This window comes from Mustela lutreola, chromosome 2, assembly GCF_030435805.1.
Source record: "Mustela lutreola isolate mMusLut2 chromosome 2, mMusLut2.pri, whole genome shotgun sequence".
Taxonomy (NCBI): Eukaryota; Metazoa; Chordata; class Mammalia; order Carnivora; family Mustelidae; genus Mustela; species Mustela lutreola.
The window spans coordinates 175,655,426-175,682,385 of NC_081291.1; the positions used below are offsets into that span (position 1 = coordinate 175,655,426).

At 33.5% G+C, this 26,960-nt stretch overlaps 1 protein-coding gene across 7 annotated transcripts in view; it reads left to right on the forward strand.

The window, feature by feature from the left end:
- Positions 1–26,960, forward strand: part of SENP7 (SUMO specific peptidase 7) — a 162,013-nt gene that overhangs the window by 83,469 nt on the left and 51,584 nt on the right. For 3 of the 7 annotated variants that reach the window (XM_059164277.1, XM_059164279.1, XM_059164278.1), the window contains 4 exons: positions 4,045–4,242; positions 10,807–11,001; positions 21,839–21,954; positions 26,015–26,199. In XM_059164277.1, coding sequence (XP_059020260.1) covers positions 4,045–4,242; positions 10,807–11,001; positions 21,839–21,954; positions 26,015–26,199 — 694 coding nt within the window. Of the gene's footprint in view, positions 1–4,044; positions 4,243–10,806; positions 11,002–21,838; positions 21,963–26,014; positions 26,200–26,960 lie in introns of those variants that run through there. The other 4 variants (XM_059164281.1, XM_059164282.1, XM_059164284.1 and 1 more) reach the window with 4 other exon arrangements.

Consider the following 26,960-nt stretch of genomic DNA (forward strand, 5'->3'; position numbering starts at 1 on the left):
TAGAACCATTTGGAAGTAGCAGACATAGCATTTCAACCTGTGTTTCCTAAGAACAAGGACATTTTCTTACACATTACCACAATATATTATGAAGAAATTTAATAGTAATTTCATTTGTAATCTAATGTAGATTGTAGAATTAATCAGAATTCCCTAAATGTCCCCACAATTTTTTTTTATTACTTCGAAAAATTTATTACTTTTTTTTTAGAGAGGGAAAGAGAGGGCTGGGAGGAAGGGGAGAGGGAGAGGGAGAGAGAGAATCTTAAGCAGCACGGAGATCCCATGCTCAGTGTGGAGCACAAGGTGGGGCTCAATCTCACAACCCTGAGATCATGACCTGAGCTGAAATGAAGAGTTGAACACTTAACCAATTGAGCCACACAGGCACCCCTATTTTATTACTTTTTAATATATAGGATCAAGTTGAAGTTTGTGCATCGTGTATTTTGGTTATTAAGTCTCATTGGCCTCTTAATCTTAGAATACCACTGTCTGTCTTTTTTATTAAAAATCCTGACACTTTTTTGAAGAGTTTAAGCAGTTGTCTTATATAATGTGCTATATTCTAGACTTTTATGATTCATTTAGGTTTGTCCTCATGGTTTAGATTCACCTTAGATTTTTGATAAGAATACTTCATAGCTGATGTCATTTGCTTATTGCATCATATCAGAGGACACATAAGGTTTGCTTGTCCACCTGTTGGTGATTCTACATTTGATCATTGGTTAAGGTGGTGGCTGTTGGAATCTTACTATTATAAAGGTGCCTTTGTCTTTTGTAGTTAATAATCACCTGTGAAGCTAATTATCTTTTTTGCATTGGGCTGACACTATGGTGGCTGAGCAGTTGTGGAAAATATATCACAAAACAGAGTATATTTGTGTCATTGTAAATTCATGGTTATTAATCTCACTGGATGCCTAAACTGCAAGATAATCCTACTGTGTTTTTCTAATCAGCTTGTGTTTTCCCTCTCCACAGTGATGATTTGAAATCTTTCTCTTCCCAAGCCTTTGTTCCTTTACTTTTCTATCACTTTGAAAAGGTGATCTTGGTTCCTTTTAATTCCTGGAAGAAGGAAAGGGGTGCCTCTTCTTCCATCGTAAACTGTCATAGTGGAGCAGTTAGGAGTGCTGGCAGTAGAGTTGAGAGTGTATGGTTTTCGATCCCACTTTCACTATTTACATTTTACTTTGGGCTTAATTATTAATCATTCTATATTAGTCTTAATTGCAGAAGAATTACCATTGTACCCCATAGAGTAATTGTGAGGTGTAAATGAAGTAACTCATTATAAAATGGTTAGCATAGTGCATGGTATATAGTGCATGTTAAAAAAATATTAGCTCTTACATCATTTCTTGAGAAATTTACTGTGTTAATTATTTGTCTCTTTTTATCTTCAGCCTCTCCTATTCTGTTGACCTCTTCCCTAGGCACTTAAATTTACACAGATGTCTTTTGTCTTAAGCTAACTAACTAATGAACCAATGACTAAGAAAACTTTTCTCGCATCTTTGCTTGTCCTCAGCTCTTGTTCTGTATCCCCCTTTCAGTCTTATGTCAACTGCCTACATTTGCTGTTCCCCTTTCCTCCTTTTCCATTTACTCATTCCATTGTGTTCTGGTTTCTGCTCCTACGATTCCACTAAACTGCCCCTGATAAAGTCATTGTTACCCCTCTAAATTCATTTTTATAACCCTTAAACTTAGTGCTTCCATTTCATTCTTAATAAGAGATCAGAGTGATCTTTTAATAATGCAAGCTGTGAGCCCATCATTCTCTTGTTAAAACTAGTGAATTTCTATTGTTCTTGACATAAAATCTCAAATCATTGATATAGTTCATCAGTCTTGCCTCACTGTCCATCCCTGTCTTGTACAATTTCCTCTTCAGTCTGAGCAGTTGAGCCAGGTAAGTCTGATTTTCTTCAACTAGCTTTACTCATATCAGCGCATTTGCATTTTGTCCTCCTTTTGGACTTCTCTTTAGAGATGAGTGACACTCATTCCACCTGTTTCTTTTGGATAGTGGCTAGCTTCAACTCAAAGGTCATATTCCAGGTAAAACCTCCCATGACCTAATTCAGAATAAGTACAGTATCTATACTTCAACTTCTTATCATTTATCATACTTGTAATTAAGTAATTAATTGGGTAATTGTTCTCTAGAATGTAAGCTCCATGAAGGCAGGCACTGTAACCATCTTGTTTATTGCTGAATCTCTAGATTCTGCTTGTACAGTTGTTTGACTAGAAGGTACTTGGTAAGTATTTGTTGAATGAAGAATGAATTATTAGTATTTATTCATAGACATGTCACTCATCTCTTTATTATTTAATGATAATTCTAAAACCTGTAGATTAAAAAACAATTTTTTTTAACTCAAAATATTTGGAGTTTCAGTGCATTCTATGAAGGTTTCCCTGAAAACTTATACTGGTCTTCCAAACGGTCTGAAGATAGCCCAAAGTGGCAGCTACAAACAAGTGATCTCTTTGAAACCTAGTTTATCTTTTATTTATTTTTTTTAAGTAAACTCTAGGCCCAGTGTGGGACTTGAACTCATGACCCCAAAGTTGGGAATCACATGCTTTACCAACTGAGCCAGCTAGGCACCCCAAGATCTGTTTTATCTTTAAAATATATGAGCACTTTGCTTTGTTTCTTAATATTATTATTATTATTATTATTGTTATTTTTAATGATTTTTAAGTAATCTCTACACTCAGTGGTCCTCAAACTTACAACCCCAAGATCATGTCGCATATCCCACTAGCTGAGCCAGTCAGGCACTTCAGTTTTTTAATATTCTTACATTTGTTAAAGAAACAATGCCTAAAATGGGTTCTGGGGAATAGAATAGACACTCTTATGATTAAACATTTCCAATTCTCTTAGACATTTCATTCTTTTTTTTTTTTTTAAGGTTTTATTAATTTGACAGAGAGAGAGAGAGAGTGCACAAGCAGGTGGAGTGGCAGGCAGAGGGAAAGGGAGAAGCAGGCTTCCTGCTCAGGAGCCTGATGTGGGGCTCTATCTGAGGATCCGGGATCATGACCTGAACTGAAGGCAGATGCCCAACCGACTGAGCCACCCCAACGCCCGCTTTCAGACATTTCTCATTTGATGTTGTTTTGAGTCCATTTGGTAGCCTGTCCACACTACTGCAAGAACTATTCTCTTATTATCAGCAAAAGATATATTGAATGGAGTAATGGCTAAAATGTAATGAGGCAAAAAGCTGAAGCTCCTTGCATTTATCAGTTATACCTTTGAAAAGGGTATAGGTACAGTAAAAGCAAATGTTTTAAATTGACTTATTTGTTGAAATAAGGTAAAATTAAGCTTGTATCTTAAGACTATGAAGACATAAGACTATGTAGACTTAAGACTATAGACGATGTAGTATTTCACCTTTAGTTTTAGAGATTTCATTTATTTTTAGAGAGAGAGTGTGAGCGCATGAGAGCAGGGTGAGGGGCAGAGGGAGAGTGCCAGAATCTCAAACAGACTCTCACTGAATGAGGAGCCCCATGTGGGGTTGATTCCACAACCCTGAGATCATGACCTGAGGCAAAATCAAGAGTCAGACGCTTAACAGACTGAGCCATCTAGGTGCCTCTTACCTTTACTTTTAATAATGCTTTCCTAATCAACAAATACTAAAAACACAATTATAGTGCAGGAAGTGGTTGCCTCTTGTGAGTTATGCGTATGTGTATTGTTTCACTAAAAGTATAAATAGGCGCAGGTGGGTTATCATGGATTCCAACAGCTATATGTATGTGTGTGTGGCCACACTTGTAGTATACCAGAGAGAATTATGAAGAAAAGTCCAGTAAAAGTAAATAGACTTATTAATATATATTTGAGAATGGTTAAGCACATATTTTACCTATTTATTACTCTAGTTAATTGACTGAAGAACTGAAATTGAGAACTTTTGGAGGTTTTGTTTTGGTATAATTTGTGATTACTTCATGTATTATACAATGTTTAGTACTTTATGTATTAATTATTTATGTGTGTAACAGGCAACTCAAAGTTGTGTTGACGAATGTCCTATGGACGGATTTAGGACGAAAATTCAGAAAGACCCTACCTAGAAACGATGCTAATTTATGTGATGCCAACAAGGTGCAATCAGACTCATTGCCTTCGACATCTGTTGACAGCCTAGAGACATGTCAAAAATTAGAACTTCTTCACCAAAGCCTTAATTTATCTAAAAGGTATGTTGTTCAGTATTGATTTTGTTCAACCTACCACATTTAAAATAGTAGAAGTCCAATAATCTTAAAATTGTTAAGATTGTTGGGAATGATTTTTAAGAAGATCTGCATATACAGGTGTACCCCACTTGAAAGCAAATCTTAAAGCTGACAATCTACTTTACAAAATTAATGATAGTTTTACACTTCATTAAGTAAGTTGACATAAAATTATTTTTAAAGCCAAGTATCTTTAGTACATTTAACTTACTTTATAATTTGATTCACATATACATGTTTTTAGAGATTCATTTATGATATAAAATGAAGATACATATATAGATAGATAGATAGATAGATAACGGACCTAGATAAAATAACATGTGAAAGGTATGCTAAAGATGGAGAAAATGAAGGTATATATATTTATCTATTTATGTCTTTTTTTTTTTTTTAATTTTTTTTTTTTTTTTTTTTTTTTTTTTTATTTATCAGAGAGAGAGAGGGGGAGAGAGCAAGCACAGGCAGACAGAATGGCAGGCAGAGGCAGAGGGAGAAGCAGGCTCCCTGCTGAGCAAAGAGCCCGATGTGGGACTCGATCCCAGGACGCTGGGATCATGACCCGAGCCGAAGGCAGCTGCTTAACCAACTGAGCCACCCAGGCGTCCCTATTTATCTATTTATGTCTTAACAGAGTTTACAGAATAGTTCAGTTTTTATTTTCTTTATCTTTAGCATACCTATTAAATATTAATCTGAGTCTTTACCACTTTTGACTTTGTGAGCTTTCTTGTATTTTACATGCATTTTTATGGAAAGGAGGTGATATTGAAATATTACCCATAGATTTTTAATGATATGTGTACAGTTTAATTTATAAAATAAGACCAGTTTTGTTTCATACTTTTTAAAGGAATTGTATATGGAGTATATGGAGTTTGAATGAATGTGTTATCTTTCTTCTTAGACTTATTCCTATTTCTGTATCCCCTGTCTGAGTATATGACACCTCTTTCTTTCTTATCCTTTATTTATTTTTTTTCTTTCATATCCTTTATAGCTAGTCATTTTTCATATGTAGTTGTTTTTGCTTCCTAAATATATCTTGAAATGATCTCTTCTCCATTTTTGTTGCCACTGCCCCAGTCAAGCCCTGATAATTTTGTGCCTTTATTACCATGATAGTATTGGGCTTCCTGTGTTTGGTGTTCTTGATTATTATTTCTCTATATTGTTGCTAAGTTACTCATTCTCAAAGGCAGATGCTACTTTCTGTTCTTAGTTTAACATCTATCCATCTGTGGCTCAACATAACCATCAGGATAAAGCTCAAACTCCTTAGCTTAGCATACAAGGTCCTTAATGATCTCACCTTTGCCTATCTCTAGCTTTGTGTCTGTCTGCTCCATATTATGATAACTGAGCTTTAATCTCTAGGGAACTAGTGGTAGCTCAATGAATGTATAGTCCTGTTTTATACCTCTGAGTTCATGCTGTTTGTTCTCTTATTTTGGAAACAATTCTCCTTTTCCCTTTTACTGACATCTTTTAGTCTTTAACATTGAACTCATATGCCATCTTTTTGGGACAGTGTCCTTGATTCCACACCCTAATTTGTGTTTAATCCATTTTTTTTTTTTTTTTTGTCTTGTTAAGCAGCCTGGTCATATATCATAGCACTTATCACCCTATATTATATTTAATTTCTCTTCCTCCCTGATATTAGCTTCATAAAGGCAGCAACTACATTTTATTATTTTTACTCTAATACTAATACCTGGCACATTGCTGGGCACATAAGTAAATGCTCAATCAATTTTTGCTGAATTCAAGGGAGAGGTTGCTTCTCAACAGAGTTACATCTGTCTCTTTGATAGAAATGTATTTTCATCCATTAGAACTAGTTATTTGCTGTGTAATTTTGGTGACAACCAAGAAAAGAGATATTACAAGCTTAAATAAGAACTGGAGAATAGTTTTGAGTAATGGGTTTGGGTAACATTTTCTGTATAGGACTTGCTGTGTGGAATAGGAGACTTATTCTTTTCTTCAGTTGTTGCTTAACCTTGACGTGATGCTTTTTGTCTTATTTTCATGTTTACTTAGCTAGAATTTCATTATTTCAGAGAGATGAAACAGAGGAAAGTTTATTTTTGGTTTTTAATTTCATCTTAAAGTTCAGCTATTAAGTAAACCAATATTATTCAGTCACACCAAAATAACATTTTTTTTAGAAATTTTATTTGTACTTTAGGATCTAAAATGGTTATGTTGCCTTTTATGTCAGGACATATACCCCTATTCCATTAAGAAAAGTTAGGTTCCAGTTCTTGGACTATCCCTAATTATATTTATTAATTTTTCTCTTATATCTACATGTTTGAAGTTTTAAGAGAATACATAATTTAGATATTGTGATGGTAAGATTTTTTGGATACTGTAGTATTCCTATCACCTTAAGTTTTCTTTAAGCTGGTATTAGTTGAGTGATAATTTATTCATTTAAAATTTAGCTTAGTAAAAGAAAAGAGCAAATTTAGAATATCTATGAATCACTTTTAAGAAATATTCAGCAGTTAAAATTGTTTTCTCTACATAGCTTAAGAAACGTAATACATTTTGAATTGTATCATCTAAGAGTGGATTTATAAGAACCTTATTAAAATGTTACATAATACAGTTTTTGAAAGGTATTCATCTAAGTGACAACAAAATGAAAACTAAATTAGTATTATAATTTTTTTGCTTGCTATATTATAGTTTTCTTACCAGATGTAATTATGTTGTCGTTCAAAAAAGGTTGCATCTCTTTAAAAATTTGCTTTTAACATGTTTATATTAATAGCTCTTACCAACTTTTCTCATTTATTAAATTATTTGAATCTTACATATCTTGCTACTTACGCAGGTAAGGACTCCACAATTTATAACTTAAAAAATTAAGAATCAGAGAAAATAACCATGCAGAGAAACAATCAATAAATGGCATTAATTCTCAGGCCAGTATACTTTATGCTTCATCTCACTGCATTACAAAATTTGTTTCTGCTTTGGTTTAGCATATTATATTTTGAAATATGATTTCATAATATTAGTAAATCAACTTAAAAAATGTAATTTTATTTTACTTACTGTTACTACTTACATACTGAAGAAAAAAATTGGATAGACTGTGAAATGACCATTTTTTAGTCCTTTCTTCCATATTGACTTAGTATGAAAGATAAAGTATATACCTTTATATATTTCTTGTGAAAATTAAGAATCTTTTGAAATTCTGACTAGCCATGAAATTTCTATGGCAGTCCTAACTTATATAGTTCTATATCAAAGATAGTTTAGGTATTATGAACTTAGACATCAGTATATAGATTTGTATTCTGTAAGGCTCTCACAGAGTTCTGTTTCTTCAAGATACCCAAATTACGTGAGTTGCAAATAGTTGATGAAAGATGTTTGTGCTATGGCTGTGTGTTATGAAAATCTTGGTGTGCTATAGGCATTGCTAACTATTTAGTTATATACTTTTCTAACGTTTTCATCAAGATTGCAGAGTATGATAAATTAGGACAATTAAGCACCATTTGAAAGAATAGTTTATGACTTTTTAGGAGGACTTCAATAATAGGAAAATTAAAGTGAGTTTCCTTGTACTATATACTTACTGTGTGCCATACTAACTGCTTTACATCTAATATTTCATTTCATCTTAACAACTTTGTAAGATAGATTTTCTCTTAATTTTAGAGATGAGAATGTCAATGCTAAGAGGAAAAATTATGGTAAAAACTTGACTAAGGTGTATTATTATGTGCTGAAATCAGAACGTGGACCTGTTTTTGTCTGACTCTAGAGTCATTGGTCTTAATTCCTGTACCTCAGTGCTTTTTACTCTTCTGAAATTTAACTTATTTCATAAGTAACACAGGAATTAGATTTTATTACTTTTTAAATGATATCTAAATTATTGACCTTTAAATATTCTACTTATCTTTAATTTTTTTCTTGTGACATTTTGTTTACATTATAATAGAGTGCTATCTTATTGAAAGATATACTGCTGCTGAGATAGTGCCTTAAACCTTCTAATAGCTTAAAAGGCCCCCTAGGGTGCTTGTGCTTTAGAGTTGCAGATTCTACTGCAGTCTTGGTGTATTATCTTTTCAGATGGCTTTTGGGTAAATTTTGATATTTTTCTCTTTTAGGAAAGACTTTAATCTGTTTGTTTAACTTAAAGGTCTTGTTTATCCTCTAGAGTTCTTTTTTTCATATTTTCTTTGCTTTTTGCTTTCTTTAAATCTAGTGGCAAAATAAACTGTGTAAGAATATGGTGATCATTTATTACTGAGAAGAGAATTCTGATCTTTAAAATTTGCCATTTGCTTGCTGATATTTGTACTTTTTGTTGCTGATTATTCTCTTCAACACTTTGTATAAAGTAATCTTTTATGGACTCCATCTCTCTTTTTTGGAGAGAGAGCTCTTTTTAGGGACTCAGCATTTTAAAACATACTTAAACATGTTACAGTCAGGCATTTAAACAGAGATGCTAACTGAGAGCTGACATTTCTTTGATGTATCTCCTTATGTGCCCTGAATTTTCTATTTACTGAAATACTACAGTTTTTAGATTATTTTTATTATAAGCCATATTTTAGAATTCAGTAGTGATAGGGGACTGTAAAAAGAGTATGTTATCAATTCTTAAAATAAGTTATCAATATATCAGATTCTCTCATATCCTAAAAATAAGTAAAATTTATTTGCATTAAGGTATTTATTTGGAAAGAGTTCTAACCTGAGTAAAATTATCTGTGCTAATATTTCTGTATTTTCCCTAAACTACTGAGAAACACAGATGAGTTTTCATTAAACTATAGTTGAAGTTTTTTTAGTGATTTATTTCATAGCAATTTCTAGTGTGAGGTGAGATGAAAAAAATCTTGAGACTCCTTGCTGGTCCTATATTGCCTCCATTCCCACATCACATTGAGGATTTTAAGGAGGTTTCTGTCAGGCATCAAATACACAAAGCAGACAGTAATAACTAGTATCCTTAGAGATTTAAATCATATGAGAAGTAGAAAACTATCTCTGCCTTCCCTCCCTCATAATTAGTGTTTGTACTAGATAACAGATTTTTTTTCCCCTTCTTTCTTCACTCAAACTCTTAGTTTAGGGAGTTGTATTTATGACTACACTTTGCTTTTACTTCATATATACTACTTAATCATTGCAGTACTTTTTTTGTGGAGATTGTGCTAGAAATGCATACTTTCAAAGATTTCCTGCAGTATCTATAGAAAAGCCCAGTTAACTGGATCCTTTGGCAACTTAGTATTAAGGATACGTGTAATGGAATAAAATAAAGAAACCAAAAGATAATAGGCCCAGGTTCTTCTACTAGGAAGAGTTATACCTTCAGCCATTTAACTTTTCTGAGCTTTGAGTTCCACCTGTTTAAAATAAAGAGCAGACTCAAATTATTTTAAAGTTTTCCTAAGATCTGAAATTCCATGCTGTCTGGAGCATAGTGTGAAAAGAACATAATGTTTCTATGTCGTAAAAATAAGTGAAAAAACCTCTAGGCACTACAGCAAATATGACAGAGTACAGGGAAGCTCACATTTCATTTAAACAGAAATACTCAGGCCCTTTCTAAGTGTTTTCTATTGTTTCTCATAAAGGGTCAGTAAAGTGCTGCAAGTGATATATTGATAACAGTCAAGGAGAATATCTGGTAAAGAGGAGATAAGAAAACTTAAAAAAAAAAATGCAGTAACAAGAACAAAAACATCCCAGTAATTTGGTTTGGGTTGGTCAGTTCAGGGCGAAATAATTGCTTTAGGGCATAATTGTGGTGTGGCGAAGTGTATCAGTTGTTACATAATAACTATTGGCTAACCAAGAAAAGATTATATTTATCCTCTTCTGTTTAAGAAGATACCAGGCTTTGATATAGTACATTTGATGTGAACCCCACCAATTTTAAAAAGTTTGGAGCTTTAAAAAATATCCTTTAATTTTCTAGACATTTGATTTATTGGCTCTTTCCTTGGTGCTGTTAAATAAAGCATATATATTACCACCAGTATGTGTGCGGTTTCACTTATGGAATCTATCATTACCATTGATGCATTCTGAATGATTTCTTTCCCGTTAGATTTAGCATTTCTCATTTGCCAATTACTAATATGTAATTTATCAAGGACTTTCTGTTGAATGAGAAGAATAAAGATTTCTTGAATTTGTTTGTAGTAGTCTCTTTTTTATAAATACTGGAAAAAAGAAAGAATTTTTGAGAAAAATTGGTTAAAATTTTAAGCACCCCAATAACATCCATTAGTACAGTGAAGCCATTATTGTGGCAGGCTAATCTGTGTCAATTTGTAAGACACAAGTAGTTCTAGAAATATAAAAAGATGTGTTCATACAGTGTATTTATGGGTTGATTTCTAGAGTGATATAGTTCTAATAGCTTGTGCTAAGATTAAAATGTTTGAAAAGTCAACTTCCTAGAATACATTTTTTTTTTTTTTACTGCAAACTTCAGTACAGTACAGTGTTTGTTATTTTGTGTGACAGGATACCCAGAGTTATATTGACGAATGTCCTGGGAACGGAGTTAGGAAGAAAATACATAAAGACCTCATCTGTAACTGAGGCCAGTTTGGGTGATACAGACAACTTGCAATCAGAGCAGCTTTCTTCATCATCAGATGACAGCCTAGAATCTTGTCAAAATCTAAATCCTCACAAGAACTCCTTTTTAACTGAAAGGTATGTTTAGTGATAACTTTACTTAAATATTTATTCTAATGAGCCTCTATTCTTCCCCCATAGATGTGTTATTGTGAAAAGTGAGGCAAATGTGCTCTGGTGGCTAGTATGACTTTTGTCCCCAGGTGGCTTGAGATGGCTGTTGGAACCAGCAGTCTGTGGCTAATAATCAGTTTCAAAAAAGTACAATATACTGTACTTGTGTTTTGGGAAAATAGATGCAGACTTTTAATGAAAATTGAGTACCTATTTCAGTATTTTAATTTATTTGATATAACTGAAATCTATTCCTCTGACAGTTTTCTGTTCCTCTTCCACCTCTGTGCTATTTGTCTATCTGGCCGTCTATCAGTCTGACCATCCATTTGTCTGTCTCTCTCCATCTTACTGTATTCACCATGTTTATGTCAAGATTCTAGAACTGTCAAGTTTCTAGAATTGGCACTTAGTACTCAGGAACTATTTGTTGAGTGAATGGCTGAATGAATTCCTCAAAAAATGGTTCGAGATAGCCGAATTCTACTAACAACTGTAGCTTACTGAGCCAGTAAGAGAAATGGAAATCTGAAGTTGCTTTTGTCTTATTTTATTTATTTATTTATTTATTTATTTATTTATTATTATTTTTTTTGATGTGGGCTCTGAAAATTCATTCTCTTGGTGGTAGTTTTTTTTGATTGTTACATTTAGAATAGGCATAGAATTTGGAGCCAGACATCTGGATTCAGATCTTAGCAGTATTGCAAACGTGCTGATTTACCTTGGGCAAGTCACTTATTTTATCTTTAAAACAGGGGTAGTAACAAATCTTATAAGATTATTGTGCAGATTTAAGGAGCTAACTATGTAAAGTTCTTAATATTATGCCAAAAACTTAGTAAGTGATTAATAAATGGTGGTCATTATTTTTGTGTTTCTCTTATTGATGGTACTATCAAAAGTACCATTACTGGTGCTGTAGTTGATGCTCCTGAAGTCCTCAATGGTGAGGATGCCAGTATGGGATTCCGAGATCACTGCCACCCCTGTTACTATTACCAGTGCTGCCAAGGCAGTTGTCACAGCCACCCTAGTATTACCGTTTGGCTTAAGGAGGAGTATTATATTCCTTAAACCATGGAAATAAATTGCAAATATGACTGTACCATGACTTTAGTATATGTGCCTGATTTAAACTGAATATAGCATGAACACAGGGTATGCTCAAGGATGGGACTCTTGCAGCCAGCCTCCTCCCTGCCTGCCTATCTTAGAATCAGGAAGAAGAAATATGATAGATCTTCTGAGGAGACATGATATTCTCACATTATTGTTATTGCCATTATTGTGAAGAATGTAGTAAATATGCCAACTCTTCGTTACAAAGATATAGTGTCAATTAACAACTAAAAATTGGTGTGTAGGATAATGGGAGCTATGACTGAAAATGAGGAAGTTTTCTCTGAAAATCTAGCACTTATGCCCTCGATGAAACCTGAGGAAAAATGTTTTGTGAAGGCTAAAGATCTTATTTTAATCTTAGCCTATCTTTAGTGTTCACAACTGTTATTGTTGACTATAATGACAACTTGAATGGAATTTATGCAGGAAAAAAATACTGTGTTTTATGCCAAAAATAAAGGAATAGTTAGAAAACACCAAGGCTGAAAAGGAAATCTGAATTAAAATGGTCTCTTTGAAGTAGCATGTTTATTTTTTCTAGATAGCAACTTATTATTTGAAAATACATATATTTATTAAACTTTCTATTACTCTTTTAAAAACTTTTAACTAATATTTATTACCTGTTTATTATGATATTACACTGTGGTAAATGATATACCTGTACAATGTATATAGTATGGTGTTGAATTTTATCTCAATCTATTTGCTTAACTTCTTTCTCTATGCCTCAGTTTTACCTCATTTGTAAAATAACATGATAATGTCTAGGAATGCTGGAGAGTAAATGAGAAAATTTGCTTTTCTCTTGTAATTTGGTAGTTTGGTAGTTTGCCAATCAATACGTAGAGATGTATCTACTTTTATAAATATGTGCTCCCTTATGAATGGGCATTCAGATATTTTTCATTTTTTATTTGTTTAGCATTGCCACAGTAAGTTTGTGTATTTATTTTTATAAACTCTTTTTAAAAAATTTTTTATAAATTCTTTTTTTCTCTTCTCTTTTTCTCTTTTTTTCCTTTTAATTTCCTTTTTTCTCTTGATTTATAATTTTTAAAAAATTTTTTATTTTTTATAAACATATAAAAAATTTTTTATAAATTCTTATAGTGTCATTTTTTAATATTCTAACCAGAATTAAATGTTATCATTGAAAAGTTTTTTTGATAACCTGTTGGCAAAAATAAATATAACTGTTCATATGAAATTGCTTTCATTTCAGTCATTTTTTATTTTTAGTGAAGATGGATTTTCTATTTATGTGAGTTTTCACTTAGTCTTTGTATGTATTGGGGTGTTCCATCTGTTTCTTATTGACTTGTAAGAACTTATTAAAGAACTTATTAAAGTTATTAACTCTGTTATATAACACGTTGTAAAAATCTCTTGAAGTTTCCTACTTATCAATTTTACTTTGATCATAGTATCTTCTGTAGTTTATAAATTTAAAATTTTATTCTGTAGAATATGTTAGTTTATCCTTGGAAAGACCTCTTCAGTCTCAAGTATAGAAATAGGTTAGCTAGGTGGTATTTTAATTTGTGGTGATTTATATGAGATATCAGATTCAGAACAACTGCCTAGAGGTTATTTTCCTAATTGAAGTTCTGATTCCTTTTTTTTCTGGAATCTGGTATAAATTTCTTTGGGGGGTTGGGTTGCTTTCACCTTTTGGCTATTGTGACTAACACTGTTATAAACATTGGTGTACAAGTGTCTCTACCTCTACTTTCAGTTCTTTTGCATATCTACACAAACGTGGAATTTTTGGATCATATGGTAATTCTAATAGTAATCTTTTTAGGAACCACTGTGCTATTTTCTATAGCAGCCATACCATTTTACATTGCATTAGCAGTGCAAAGGGTCCCAGTTTTTCCACATCCTCGTTAAAACTCATTCTTCTCTTTTTTATGTAATAGCTGTCCTAATGGGTGTGGTGTGATATCTCATTGTGGTTTTGATATGGACTTTGTAATGATTGGTGATGCTGAACATCTTTTCATGTGCTTATTGGCCATTCATGTATCTTCTTTGGAGAAATGTCTATTCAAGTCCTTTGCCCTTTAATGAATCACGTTATGTTTTACTTTTGAGTTTTAGTAGTTCTCTCTACATGCCAAATATTAATATCTTACCAGAAATATGATTTTCAAATATTTTCTCCCATTCTTCTCTAACTATATGGCATGAAGTTAGAAATCATTAATGGAAGGAAAACTGGAAGACTCAAAAATTGGTGGAAATAAACACACCTAAAGCAACCAGTCGGTCTAAGAATAAATCACAAGGAAATTAAAAAATGCTTAGGAATGAATGAAAATAAAAACATGGGATGCAGCAAAAGCAATGCCAAAGGAAAAATATATAGCTGTAGATGCTTGCATTAAAAAAAGAAGAAATATCTCAAATCATCAACCTAACTTTATAACTTAAGGAAGAAGAAGAAGAAGATAGTTTTGCCAGATACAGGATTTCTGGTTGACACTTATCTCCTTCAGTACTTTAATATGCCCATGCTTTCTGGCCATCATGGTTACTGATGAGAGAGTGCATGGAGTATCGCTGTTATATGAGGAGTTCCTTCTCTCTTGGTAACTTCAAGATTCTCCCTTTGCCTGTATCTTCTGACAACTTGATCATTAATGTTTCTTGGTACAGGTCTCATTGAGTTTATTCTGCTTGTAGTCCCTCGGACTTCTTGGATGTTTGTATTCATGTCTTTCATCAAATTTGGAAAATTTTTTGGTGATTATTTATTTTAGTAATTTCTCTGCTCCTTTATTTTTTCTCCCTCTGAGGTACCAGTGTTGCATATATTGGTCTACTTGTTGGTGTCCCACAGGTCCCTTAGGCTCTGTTGACTTTTCTCAAATTTTTTTTGTCCCTCAGATTTGATAATTTCTATGATCATATCTTCAAGTTATCTTTATTTCTTTTCCCTTTCCTTAAATCCAGGGACTATTTCTTCTGCCTGCTCAAATCTGCTTTTGAGTCTCTTAATGAATTTTTCATTTTATTTATTTATTTTAAAGTTTAAGTAATCTCTATAGCCAACATGGGCTTGAACTCATGACCCCAAAATCAAGAGTTGCATGTTTTCCCAACTGACCCAGCCAGGTGCCCCATGAGTTTTTCATTTTAGTTATTATACTTTTTAGTTCCAGAATTTCCTTTTAGTTTATTAATATGTTTCATCTTTTAATATTTCCATTTATTCATAGATCACTTTTTTGACTTTGTACAAGACTTTTAGCTTTTTGAGAAGCTTTAAGATGGTTGTTATAATGTCTTTGTCTATTGAGTCTGCTTTCTGGATTTTTTTCCCCAGGGACATGTTCTTTTGTTTTTTTGTTTTTTTTCTCTTTGAATCATCCCATGGATCCTGTTTGTTTATATGCCTTGTGGTATGTTTGTTTGTTTGTTTGTTGAATCTTATAGTAAGTCAGGAAATCAGATTCTTCCCTTTCCCAAGGGTTTGCTGTTTTTTTTTCTTCCCTTTTTTCCTTCTTTTTTTTTAATTGCTGTTTTTCATTATTTCTGTTCCCACACATCAGCTTGATATGTAAACATAAAATCTTCCCAGGTCTTTTCTGAGTTTATGCCTTTCCCTAGTATTTTTGTGACTTTTTGAATTCCTTTGTATATGTGATTATTTTATAATACTGTAATCCTTAAAAATTTGGTTCCCAAAAGGAGAAAATGGGAAAAATAAAGGAGGTATAGATAAAACAAAATAGGTGCTAGCCCTTTAAGTCTCCCGGAAGTGCTTTTAGCTATATGGGAAATGTGTTGTAACATTGGTGGTGGTTGTTGCAACAATGGCTGCCTTTCTCTATGTCGCCTCATCCATGAGCAGAAACCGCCATCGTTAATGAGAATACAGATTATCGGTATTTGGAGAATAAGGTCCTTCTTGCTTACCTTGGTAATTGTAAGCTGTACAGCCTATTTTAGGAACTTGGGCTTTGCTGCTTGCTTTATTCCTAGTGGTAGGTGACTGGGTCACTGCTACTAACTTTGCAGCTCAGATTGACTGAAATTAACTGCAATTTACTGTTGATCCTCTTGACTAGTAGTTGCAGCTTTCAATAAACTCTGGAATACCAAAACAGTTATATCAGACAGATTCTGCCAGTGTGGCCATTGTCTAGGCGGCAAGATGGTAGGTGCTTCCTACTCCACAATTCTCCTGTGGTCATTTGTATGTTTTATAGTTTACTGTACAGGGATACTAGATTTATTCTTGGTACCTGATTTTTTTTTAAATGCAGCAATTATTATATAATATATTTCATTATTAGAAAATGATATAGTTAATAATTTTATATAGTTTTTTATTTCACAGATTTTTCTACTGCCATGAGTTTTATTAAAAACTACTGTGAGTGAAAGTATTGTGTGTAAATATTTCATTCATTTTTTGGCTATTTTAATTAGTACTAAATTGTTTTCCCAATGGTTTCTATCAATTTATTTTAAAAAATTAATTTTGTTGACATATCATTGACAAAACATTGTATTAGCTTTAGGTGTACAACATAGCGATTTGATATATGTCTGTATTGTGAAATAATTAACATTGTAAATCTAATTAACATCAGCTTGTATAGTTACTTTTTTCTTGTAATGAGAACTTCTAAGGTCTAATGTCTTAGCAACATTCAAATGTACAATGCCCTATTGTTATAGTCACCATATTGCATGTACATTATACTCTAGCACTTGCCTTACAACTAGAAACTTGTACCTTCTTACCACCTTCATCCATTTGCACCCACTTCTCTCCAACCTCCCCATCCTCTGCAATTACCAATCTGTTGACTGTATTTAAGTGTTTGTTTTTTTTTTTAAAGATTTTTTCTTTATTTATCTGACAGAGATCACAAGTAGGCAGAGAAGCAGGCAGAGAGAGAGGAGGAAGCAGGCTCCCCGCAGAGCAGAGAGCCCGATGCGGGGCTCGATCCCAGGACCCTGGGATCATGACCTGAACCGAAGGCAGAGGCTTAACCCACTGAGCCACCCAGGTGCCCCCAAGTGGTTTTTTTTTTTTTTTAACTAAAAGAGTTGACAATTTTATTTTCACATTTCACAATACAAATGAAAACTACTTTTTTTTTCCTCCTACTAACTCCCCTGTAAAAACTATTCTCTTTGATAGAAAGGGGGAGCAAGTCTTTCTTGTCTTGCTGTTAGAAAACACCCAAAGTCACAATACCATGATCTTCTGGTGAAGTAGAACAAGTAACATAAAATAGATATAAAGAGGTTCCCATCTCTCCTTATCTGTCTGTTTGAGTCATTCCTGACCAAGTGGGCACCATCATGGGATGTATAGGAGGGCCCAGGCATCATGGGCATGTGGCTTCCCAGAGGTAGCCTCATTCCAGAAGCAGGTACACTGGCATCATCCCAGGAGGATGAGGGTCCATCATTGGCATGGGAGGGTCCCCCCATTGGGTGTTGGCATCATACCAGGGTGAGGAGGACCCAGGAGACTAGGGAGAAGGGAGACTAGGATCATTGTTTTTGCAGGAGGAAGAGCAAGGAATTGCCTGAGAGGTATCCTGAAATGTAGCAGTTTAAATATTGTAGCAGTTGAAATGTAGGAGTTGTTTTGTTGATCTGGTTCTGAGCTCGTCCATCCATGTCTGGTAGTTTTTTTTTATTCTCTTTGTGTTTCCTACTATTGTACTATGTTTTTCTGACAGATGGAGAGTCATGGATGAAGGATTTATTGCAGTAGTTACATAAGACTTAGGTATGTTTATCTGCAGGCTGTTGGCCACTCCCTGTTTTTTTTTTTTTCTTTTAAGTTCTCACATATAAGTGAGATCATACAGTATTTGTCTCTTTCTGACTTATTTCACTTAGCATAATGTCCTCAGGTCCCATCCATGTTCTTGCAAATGGAGGACTTCTCTTTTTTTGTGGCTGAATAATATTCCTGTGTGTATGTATCATATTTTTGACATTCATTTTATCTGTCAGTGGACACTTAGGTTGTTTCCATGTCTTGGCTATTGCAGTAGTGCTGCACTGAACATGGGGGTGCATATATCTTTTTGAGATAATGATTTTGATTCTGAACATAAATATCCAGAAGTGGAATATCTGGATCATATGGCTGTTCTATTTTTGAATTTTTGAGGAACTCCATAGTATTTTCTACAGTATCTGCACCAGTTTACATTCCCACATTCCCATCAAGAGTGCTCAGGGGTTATGTTTTCTCTACATTCTTGCAATGTGTGTTACCACTTTTTTGTTGTTGTTGTTTTTGTTTTTTTGATAATCATTCTGATGGATATGAGGTGATATTTCATTGTGGTTTTAATTTACATTTCTCTGATGATTAATGATGTTACACTCCTTTTCATGTTCCAGTTGGCCATGTGTATGTCTTTGGAAAAATGTCTATTCAGTTCCTCTGCTCATTTTTTTTTTTAAAGTAGGCTCCATGCCCAGCATAGAGCCTATAGTGGGGCTTGAACTCAGCACCCCAAAATCAAGACCTGAACTGAGATCCAGAGTCAAGTGCTTAACCAGCTGAGCTACCCAGGCACTCCCCTCTGCCTGGTTTTTTTAATGGAAAGTTTTCTATTGAGTTGTAGGAGTCCTTTATATATTTTGGGTATTAACCCCTTATTAGATATATGGTTTGTAAATATTTTCTCCCATTCCATGTATTGCCTTTTCATTTTGATGATGGGTTCATTTGCTGAGCAGAAGTTTTTGGTTTTGTTGTAGGGTTGCAAGGTTCTTGTATCAAAGAGTAGAAGAATGAATCTGGTGGACACAAAAGAGTGAAGTGAAGTGAAGGTTTATAAAGTGAAGATGAGAACAGAAAGGAAAGAAAAAAGCTCTCTAGAGGGAGAAGGATCTGGAATGGGTTGTCACTGAGGGCTGTTATGGCCAGTCTTTTATAAAAAACTAACCAGGGAACTTGGTAAATTAGTCAATACATGGTGGGTTTCTAAGTTTCATGAGAATATCTTGTCTATATTTAAACCAAAATGGTGGACTGGTAAATATCATGAGCCTATTTTGTCTCTGTTTAGAACAATGAATGTGTTCCCTTCTCCTTGGTTAATATCTCATCTGTAACATTTCTCCACATCTGGGATTTCTGTGAGCCCGGACATGAGTTCCCTTCTTGTCTCTTCCTACCTAGCCTTGCCTGTTCCTTACTCAGTTTGATGTAGTCTCACTTGTTCATTGTGCTTTTATGACCTTTGTTTTGGTATTAATTCCAAAAAATCATTGCCAAGACTGATATTAATGAGCCTACCCCCATGTTTTCTTCTAGGAGTTAGATGGCTTACAGTATTTTTTTTTTTTTTTTTTTTTTATTTCCCAACCTTTTATTAGCCTAGACAACACAGAACTTTATTTTTATTTTTTGGTGAAAACAAGAAGTACAGCAGTTTTAATGTTTTAAATTTTTAATTCATTTTTTTATGTATGGTGTAAGATGGGGGTCCAGTTTCATTCTTTTGCATGTAACTATTTTTTCAATGCTATTAATTGAAGAGAATCTCCTTTCCCTATTGTATATTCTTGTCTCCTTTGCCATAAATTAATTGGCCATGTATGTGTGGATTTATTTCTGGCTCTCAATTCTGTTTCTTTGACCTGTGAGTCTCTTTATATGCCATACCATACTATTTTAATTACTATAGCCTTGTAATATAGTTTGAAATTAGAATGTGTGGCAGTTTTGTTTATCTTTTCAAAAAACTAGGTTTTACTTGTGTTGATCTTCTTTTTTTATATGTATTTTTAAAGATTTATTTATTTATTTGATAGACAGAAATCACAAGGAGGCAGAGAGGCAGGCAGAGAGAGGAGGAAGCAGGCTCCCTGCCAAGCAGAGAGCCCGATGCGGGACTCGATCCCAGGACCCTGGGATCACGACCTGAGCCGAAGGCAGAGGCTTTAACCCACTGAGCCACCCAGGCGTCCCAGTATTTTTAAAGATTTATTTTTTGAGAGAGAGTTTTATGCTCAAGGGGGGGAGGCGGCAAGGGAGAGAATCTCAGACAGATTCCCCACTGAGCATGGAGCCCAGTGTGGGACTTGATCCTGTGACCCATGAAATCATGACCTGAGCTAAAACCAACAGTTGGATGCTTAACCACTTAAGCCACCCAAAATTAACAAGAATTAACAGAAGAAATTGATCTTTTCTATTGTTTTTCTTATTTCTGCTCTGATCTTTATTTCCTTCTTTCTGCTAACTTTGGCCTTAGTTCTTTTTTTAGTTTCATGAGGTGTAAAGGAAGGTTGTTTATTGGAGTTTTTGTTTCTTAATTTAGGCATTTATCACTACATATTTCCTTCTTAGAATTGTTTTTTGCAGTATTCAGTAAACTTTGAAATGTTCTACTTAAATTTTCATTTGCTTCAAGTTATCTTTTGATCTCCTTTTTGCTTTTTTCTTTGACAACTTGTTCAGGAGCATATTGTTTAATCTACATATATTTGTGAATATTCTAGCTTTTTCCTGTTACTGATTTTTAGTTTATTATTTTTTTGTGCTTAAAGATAGTTGGTATGATTTCAATCTTATTAAACTTGCTAAGACTTTTTTTGTGGTATATCATATGATTAATAATTCATAATCATATGATTATGAATGTTCTGTATACATTTGAGAAGAATTATATATTTTGGTGTTATTGGATGGCATGTTCTGTAGATGCATTTTCAGTCTAGTTAGTCTAATGTATGGTTTTAGTCCAACGTTTTCTTGATTTTTTTTTTTTTTTGGGTCTGGATGATTTATCCATTGCTCAAAGTGGGGTGCTGAAATCTCTTACTAATATTGTATTAAGTTTTCATTTATAGTAATATTGTGCTCATTATATCAAAACTTGTTTTTCATACAACCTTCTATTTTATATATATATATATTTATTTATTTATTTTTATTTATTTTTTTTAAATAAAGTAGTAAGAATTTTTTTTTTAAAGATTTTATTTATTTATTCGACAGAGAGAAATCACAAGTAGGCAGAGAGGCAGGCACAGAGAGGCAGGCAGAGAGAGAGAGAGGAGGAAGCAGGCTCCCCGCAGAGAGCCCAATGCGGGACTCGATCCCAGGACCCTGAGATCATGACCTGAGCCGAAGGCAGCGGCCTAACCACTGAGCCACCCAGGCGCCCTATTTTATATATTTAATAGGTACCTAATAATATAAATTATTCCTTCTGAGGGTAAAATTTATTACTCCAAACTTTATTTTGTACTTAATTTTTAATATGTGAACCATGCTTGAAACATATAAACAATTCCCTTTGGGTTATTTTTTGATTACATATAGAGGTGCTTATCATGTACTTCTCTTCATGGAATTTTTACTTTTTAAACCTCTTTGATGTATTTAATACCTGTATCATTCTTTTGCTCATTTTGCATGTGCCCAATCCCGTGGTGTCCATATTTTTTTTTTCCCCACAAAAGAATAGGGAAAATTTAATGGTAAAATAGGGAAGAGAACTTACTTCTCAAATCTTAGTTCAATATTCTTTCTTCTGTGCAGATTATATATGCCGCTATATGCGACTGTATATGTAACCTGTAAAACTGGATTTTTATCTTGAATATAAGTCAACTGGCTTTTTAATTCATTTGGATATAGAAGAGATGAACATAATATTTTCTTTTGCAGGGGTTCCCAATCAAGTAAGACAGTAGATAATAATTATGCAAAGCAGGCTTCACACCCTAAAGAAAAGCAAAGAGACGATGGCATTTCTCTTGTAATGTCTGATGCTCAACCTAAAGGTTTGTGAACCTTGAAAATTTGTTCTCATTTGAATTTTTATCTTTTGCATTTCTAATAATTTTTAAGTTATGGTTAACTTTATTTAATCTTACATTTAAAGGATTTGTGAAAGTAGAGGGAGGTACATTTAGCAACACAAAGAAAATTGCTAAATTTGTTATTTGTACACTATGGTATACATTTCTAGATTTATTTACTGAATCTATAAGTTAAATTTGAATATTATTTCTTTTTGTTGTTATTGTTGGGGCTGGATATACAGCTATACACTTAGAACGTTAGTTCAGCTATTTGTAAGTGTTGTTTACATGGATATGTCTGGTAATTCATATCACTGCTAACTCGATTATTATTGTTAGCTTCCCACTGTCTATCCTCCTATGACATACATTCTTTATTCATTAGAATTTCTCTCAACTCTAGGAGGATGCCAATACAAGCCACTATTAGCAAATTTAAAGGTAAATACATCCCAGACTTCTGAAAATTCTTTTTAGGCCTCCTTGCATGTAGGGTTAATGAACTGACCTCTTTTCTCCTTTTTGTCTTTCTTTTAAGATTTTAAAATAATTTTACAAAAATTCGCACCAAAACAGTTTATTACATTAGTCAGATGTGGAACTAACATCTTTAAGGGTCTCTTGGATTACTGATTACTTGAAACTAGTTGAGATATTTTGTTTTCTGAATGATTTTATAAATTATTCACTAGAAAAGATTTTTTTTAATGACACTATGCAAAAATTCTTTATACTTTATTTGAAACACAGCTATTTACAATTTTTAGTAGCCTTTTAAAAAAAAAGATTTTATTTATTTATTTGACAGACAGAGATCACAGGTAGGCAGAGAGGCAGGCAGGGGGTAGGGGAAGCAGACTCCCTGCTGAGCAGAGAGCCTGAGGCAGGGCTCGATCCAGGACCCTGGGATCATGACCTGAGCGGAAGGCAGAGGCTTTAACCCACTGAGCCACCCAGGTGCCCCTAGTAGCCTTTTTTCATAGAAGAGGAAATCTTAAAAAGAAACTAGACTAATAACCAGCTTCAGCTCTTACAAGGGCAATGTAGAGAAAACATTGTAACTGTAGATGTAATCTTTCAATTGGTCACTAAGCACTAGCTACACATAATGAAAGACATTTATTTTCTTATGAATTGTACTTTTCCCCAAAATATTCTCATTAATAACCAAATAAAAAGTATTTGGACAAGTGGTCTCCATTCACGTACTTTCTAGACACCATTGGTAAACCCTCACATTTTACTGATTTCCTGGATAGAATAGGAATAGTTGAATAAAAAGCTTCTGATTTCTACCTTTCAGTATTACTTCAAAGTCACAGTGGAATTTTAGACATAGCAGGGGGAAAAAATGCATGATTAAAAAAAAAAAAACCAGAAACACTTTATAGTTCCTTAGTACCCCTGAAGTTCTCTTGAGAGATAAAGTTTTTTTTAAGAAAAGTAGCTATTGAAACTTGATTGAAACTCACTCACCATAAGATGGAAACTTGTTTCCATCTTATGGGTATTTGTGTCCAATACCAGTTTTTGTTTTGTTTTGTTTTTTAGAGAGGGAAAAGGGGGAAGAGAAAAGGGAGAAGGAGAGTCTTTTTTAATATTTATTTTTTATCAAAAAAATTTTTTTGAGAGAGAGAACAAATAGGGGGAGAAAGAGAGAAAGAGAATCTTAAGTGGGCTGCATGCCTAGTGCCTGATGTGGGTCTCAGTCTCATGACCCTGAGCCAGAATCAAGATTTGGACACTTAACTGACTGAGCCATTTAGGCACCGTCAGTTAAAAAACCCCATACCTGTTTTTTAACATAAGCCCATAAATTAATGGGAATTCTGAATTCAACTCCAAGTGTACCATTCTTTCGTAGTGTACTGTTTGCCTTATAGAATTTGCTTTTATGAAAATAATATATTGGTACTATACAAACATATACACACAAGTATTTTTTTTTAAAGATTTGATTTATTTATTTGAGAGAGAATGAGTGAGAGAGAGCATGAGAGAGGAGAAGCTCAGAGGGAGAAGCAGACTCCCCAAGAAGCTAGGAGCCCGATGCGGGACTCGATCCTGGAAGTCCAGGATCATGACCTGAGCCAAAGGCAGCTGCTCAACCAACTGAACCACCCAGGTGCCCCCCCCCCCCACACACGTATTTTAAAGATTTTATTTTTAAGTAATTTCTAACTAAGAGGCTAACTTGGGGCTCAAACTCACAATCCCAAGATCAAGAGTCATATGCTGTACTGATTGAGCCACCCAGGCACCCCGTATTGGAAATATTTAATATTCTTTAGTTTACAAGAATTTGTCATTTCTTTAATTTTACATATAGTGAAATGTGTGAGTAAAATTGTATATATTATGTAGGTAGAATCCTATTTTTATAATGCCAAGCCCTATCTAACTTATTCTTATTTTCCATGAGATAGTCTTGGCTGATGTTTGAAAAGCAAAGAAACTGAGCAAAAACTCCTGTATAATAGGGTTTTTCTCAAGCCCCTTTCATTTCCTCAGTCTTTTTGCTGTAGTATTTATTTTTAGAAAATGTAGTTTGATAGAGAAGTTGTATGTAGAAATTGTATTTGACTCCCTTTCCAGTTTACAAAGTTTACTCCCCCGCCCCGCAAACAAAAGCAATTGTGCTTTTCAAAATACTATGTTTAGGAGGATATTTTATTTTTCTGGGGGAGAGAGCAAAGAGTATTTTCTTTGGAAATTGGAAGACTGTTGACCATCTTGGCATTTTGCTCTCAATCCTAACCAATGCCTGCCTTTTAAAGAATGACAAGAGATACTGTGAATGTCAGTTATTAGGTGTCTATGCAGCAAGAATAAGGGCAAGAACAGTTTGAAGAGAAGGTGGGTAGTATTGAAGAATTTTGAGTGAACAGAGAGGTCAGGCCAGTAAGTGTTACATATTATAAGTTATAAATTCAAAGAAGCTGCCTTGAGACTCTGTTTACATATACTTTGAGTATGTAGATTCAGAAAGCAGTAGAATTCAGGAGGACCTTTAGTTAGTAAGGTAGAACCTTTTGGAAGGTATTTTTGTATAGTACATATATTTGATAACTGAAATACTAAGCATTTTTAGTAATAATTGACATAGGTTTTAAATAATGTTTTGTTGATTTACAGAAGGGAACATTTCTTTATCTATAGGGGAGTAGATTTATTGGATACTTAAAATGAGATCTTGATTTTTAAATAGAAACTGAATTAAATTGATAGCTTTGTGAATGATCACACATTATATTCTGCTGTTGAGGTTAAATGTTTTGCCTTCATTCCTTCCTTCCTTCCTTCATTCATTCATTCATATTTTTAAAGATTTTATTTATTTGTCAGAGAGAGAGAGAGAGAAAGAACAAGCAGAGGGAGCAGCAGGCTGAGGGAGAAGCAGGCTTGCTACTGAGCAAGGAGCCCAATGTTACTCAATCTGAAGTCATGACCTGAGCTGAAGGCAGATGCTTAACCTACTGAGCCACCCAGGTGTCTCTTGGCTCCTTTTACTTATTTTTTTTATTTTTATTTTTTTCCCCTTGGCTCCTTTTAAAAGAGCAGTGGTTAATACTCATAAGTACTGTCTCTTTTCACTTAAAAAAATACATACATGTATATAACATTTAAATTTTAAAAAGACAACTAATTACTAAAATCACAGTGAATTATCAAGATGTTTTAAACTGTGAATTTTCTAAACTTTACTGTCACTTCCCCCTCTTTTTGTATTACAATCACATGTAATTGTAGGAAAAGGAAAAATATAGCTTGTTTTGCTTTGGTTACTAAAGAATACTCCTTTTATATATATTTTCCTCACTTTGTATTTATTGTACAATGAACATTTACTTTGTGTAGGCAACTTAAAATAGGGTATTTCTTTACATTCATCCATGTCAGTATGAAAGTGTAATGGTGAATTTTTTTTAGATTAGTTTTGGAAGTTGTACAGCAATTTTGATGATGTTTATCCGAGCTCTTTTAAAAGGGATTCTTTCCTTACTGTTTGGCTATATTTTTGTTTCTTTTATTTTTTAAGAGCTCAGTAGTGGAAGTAGAGGTTGTGATCATCTTGAAGATGGGAGCAGAAATAAAGATGATACATTTTCTGATTCAAAAGTGGAACCTGCCCTGACTTCCAGGAAGAGAAAGAAAAGGCTTAGAAGTAATTTGCCTGGTTCTCATAATTCTACTTCTGCTTTGTATGAGTCAGCAGAACAGATAGTAAGTAGAGGTATTTAGATATCATATGAAATAATTTATTCTATGACAAAAATGAATTGACTGTGACCAAATAATGTTCTTATAACAATCTATTTTTATCTTTAGATTTCTTTCTATTTTTTGACTATTTTTTTGATTCTCTGATTTTTGAAAAATAACTTAAATGTTTTTTAGTAATATAGCTATTGAAACAAATTTCAGATGTTATGAACAAGTAAAGTTAAAAATACTCTTCTCTGATAGCACTTCTTTGGTAGATATCTGGTGGACTTGTTCTCTTTTATTTTCCCTTATTTTGACCAGATTTTATTAATGCTCCATTCATACTGTCCAGGCAATTGCTTTTTCACACACTGAGTAAAATTATTACCAAATTTCTTTTAGTAGTAATTTACTTACCAACTTCTTTAAGACTCTACCTAGGATTTAGGGAATTCGTTGAAAGTGAAGAATTACCATACTTATTAACACACACTATTTTCAAAACTTAGTGAACAGTTCATAGAAGTAAAAGAAGAGAATATTTTTACTCCCTTTAATTCACAAGGCCTTTTAAGGACTTTTCAGTAACTTTGAATTACAGGTTTAGATTTAAATGGTGATAGAGATGTGAAGGCAGTGATTGATTTGATAGTTTTTTCAAATTGTTAGCCTCTTAAGTTTTTACTTTTATGCTTTTGTTGATAAAGTCACATGATGTCATTTAGCTTTATTACTTTTACAAAATAAAACTGTAAAAAACATTTTTCTTATTCTAAAGT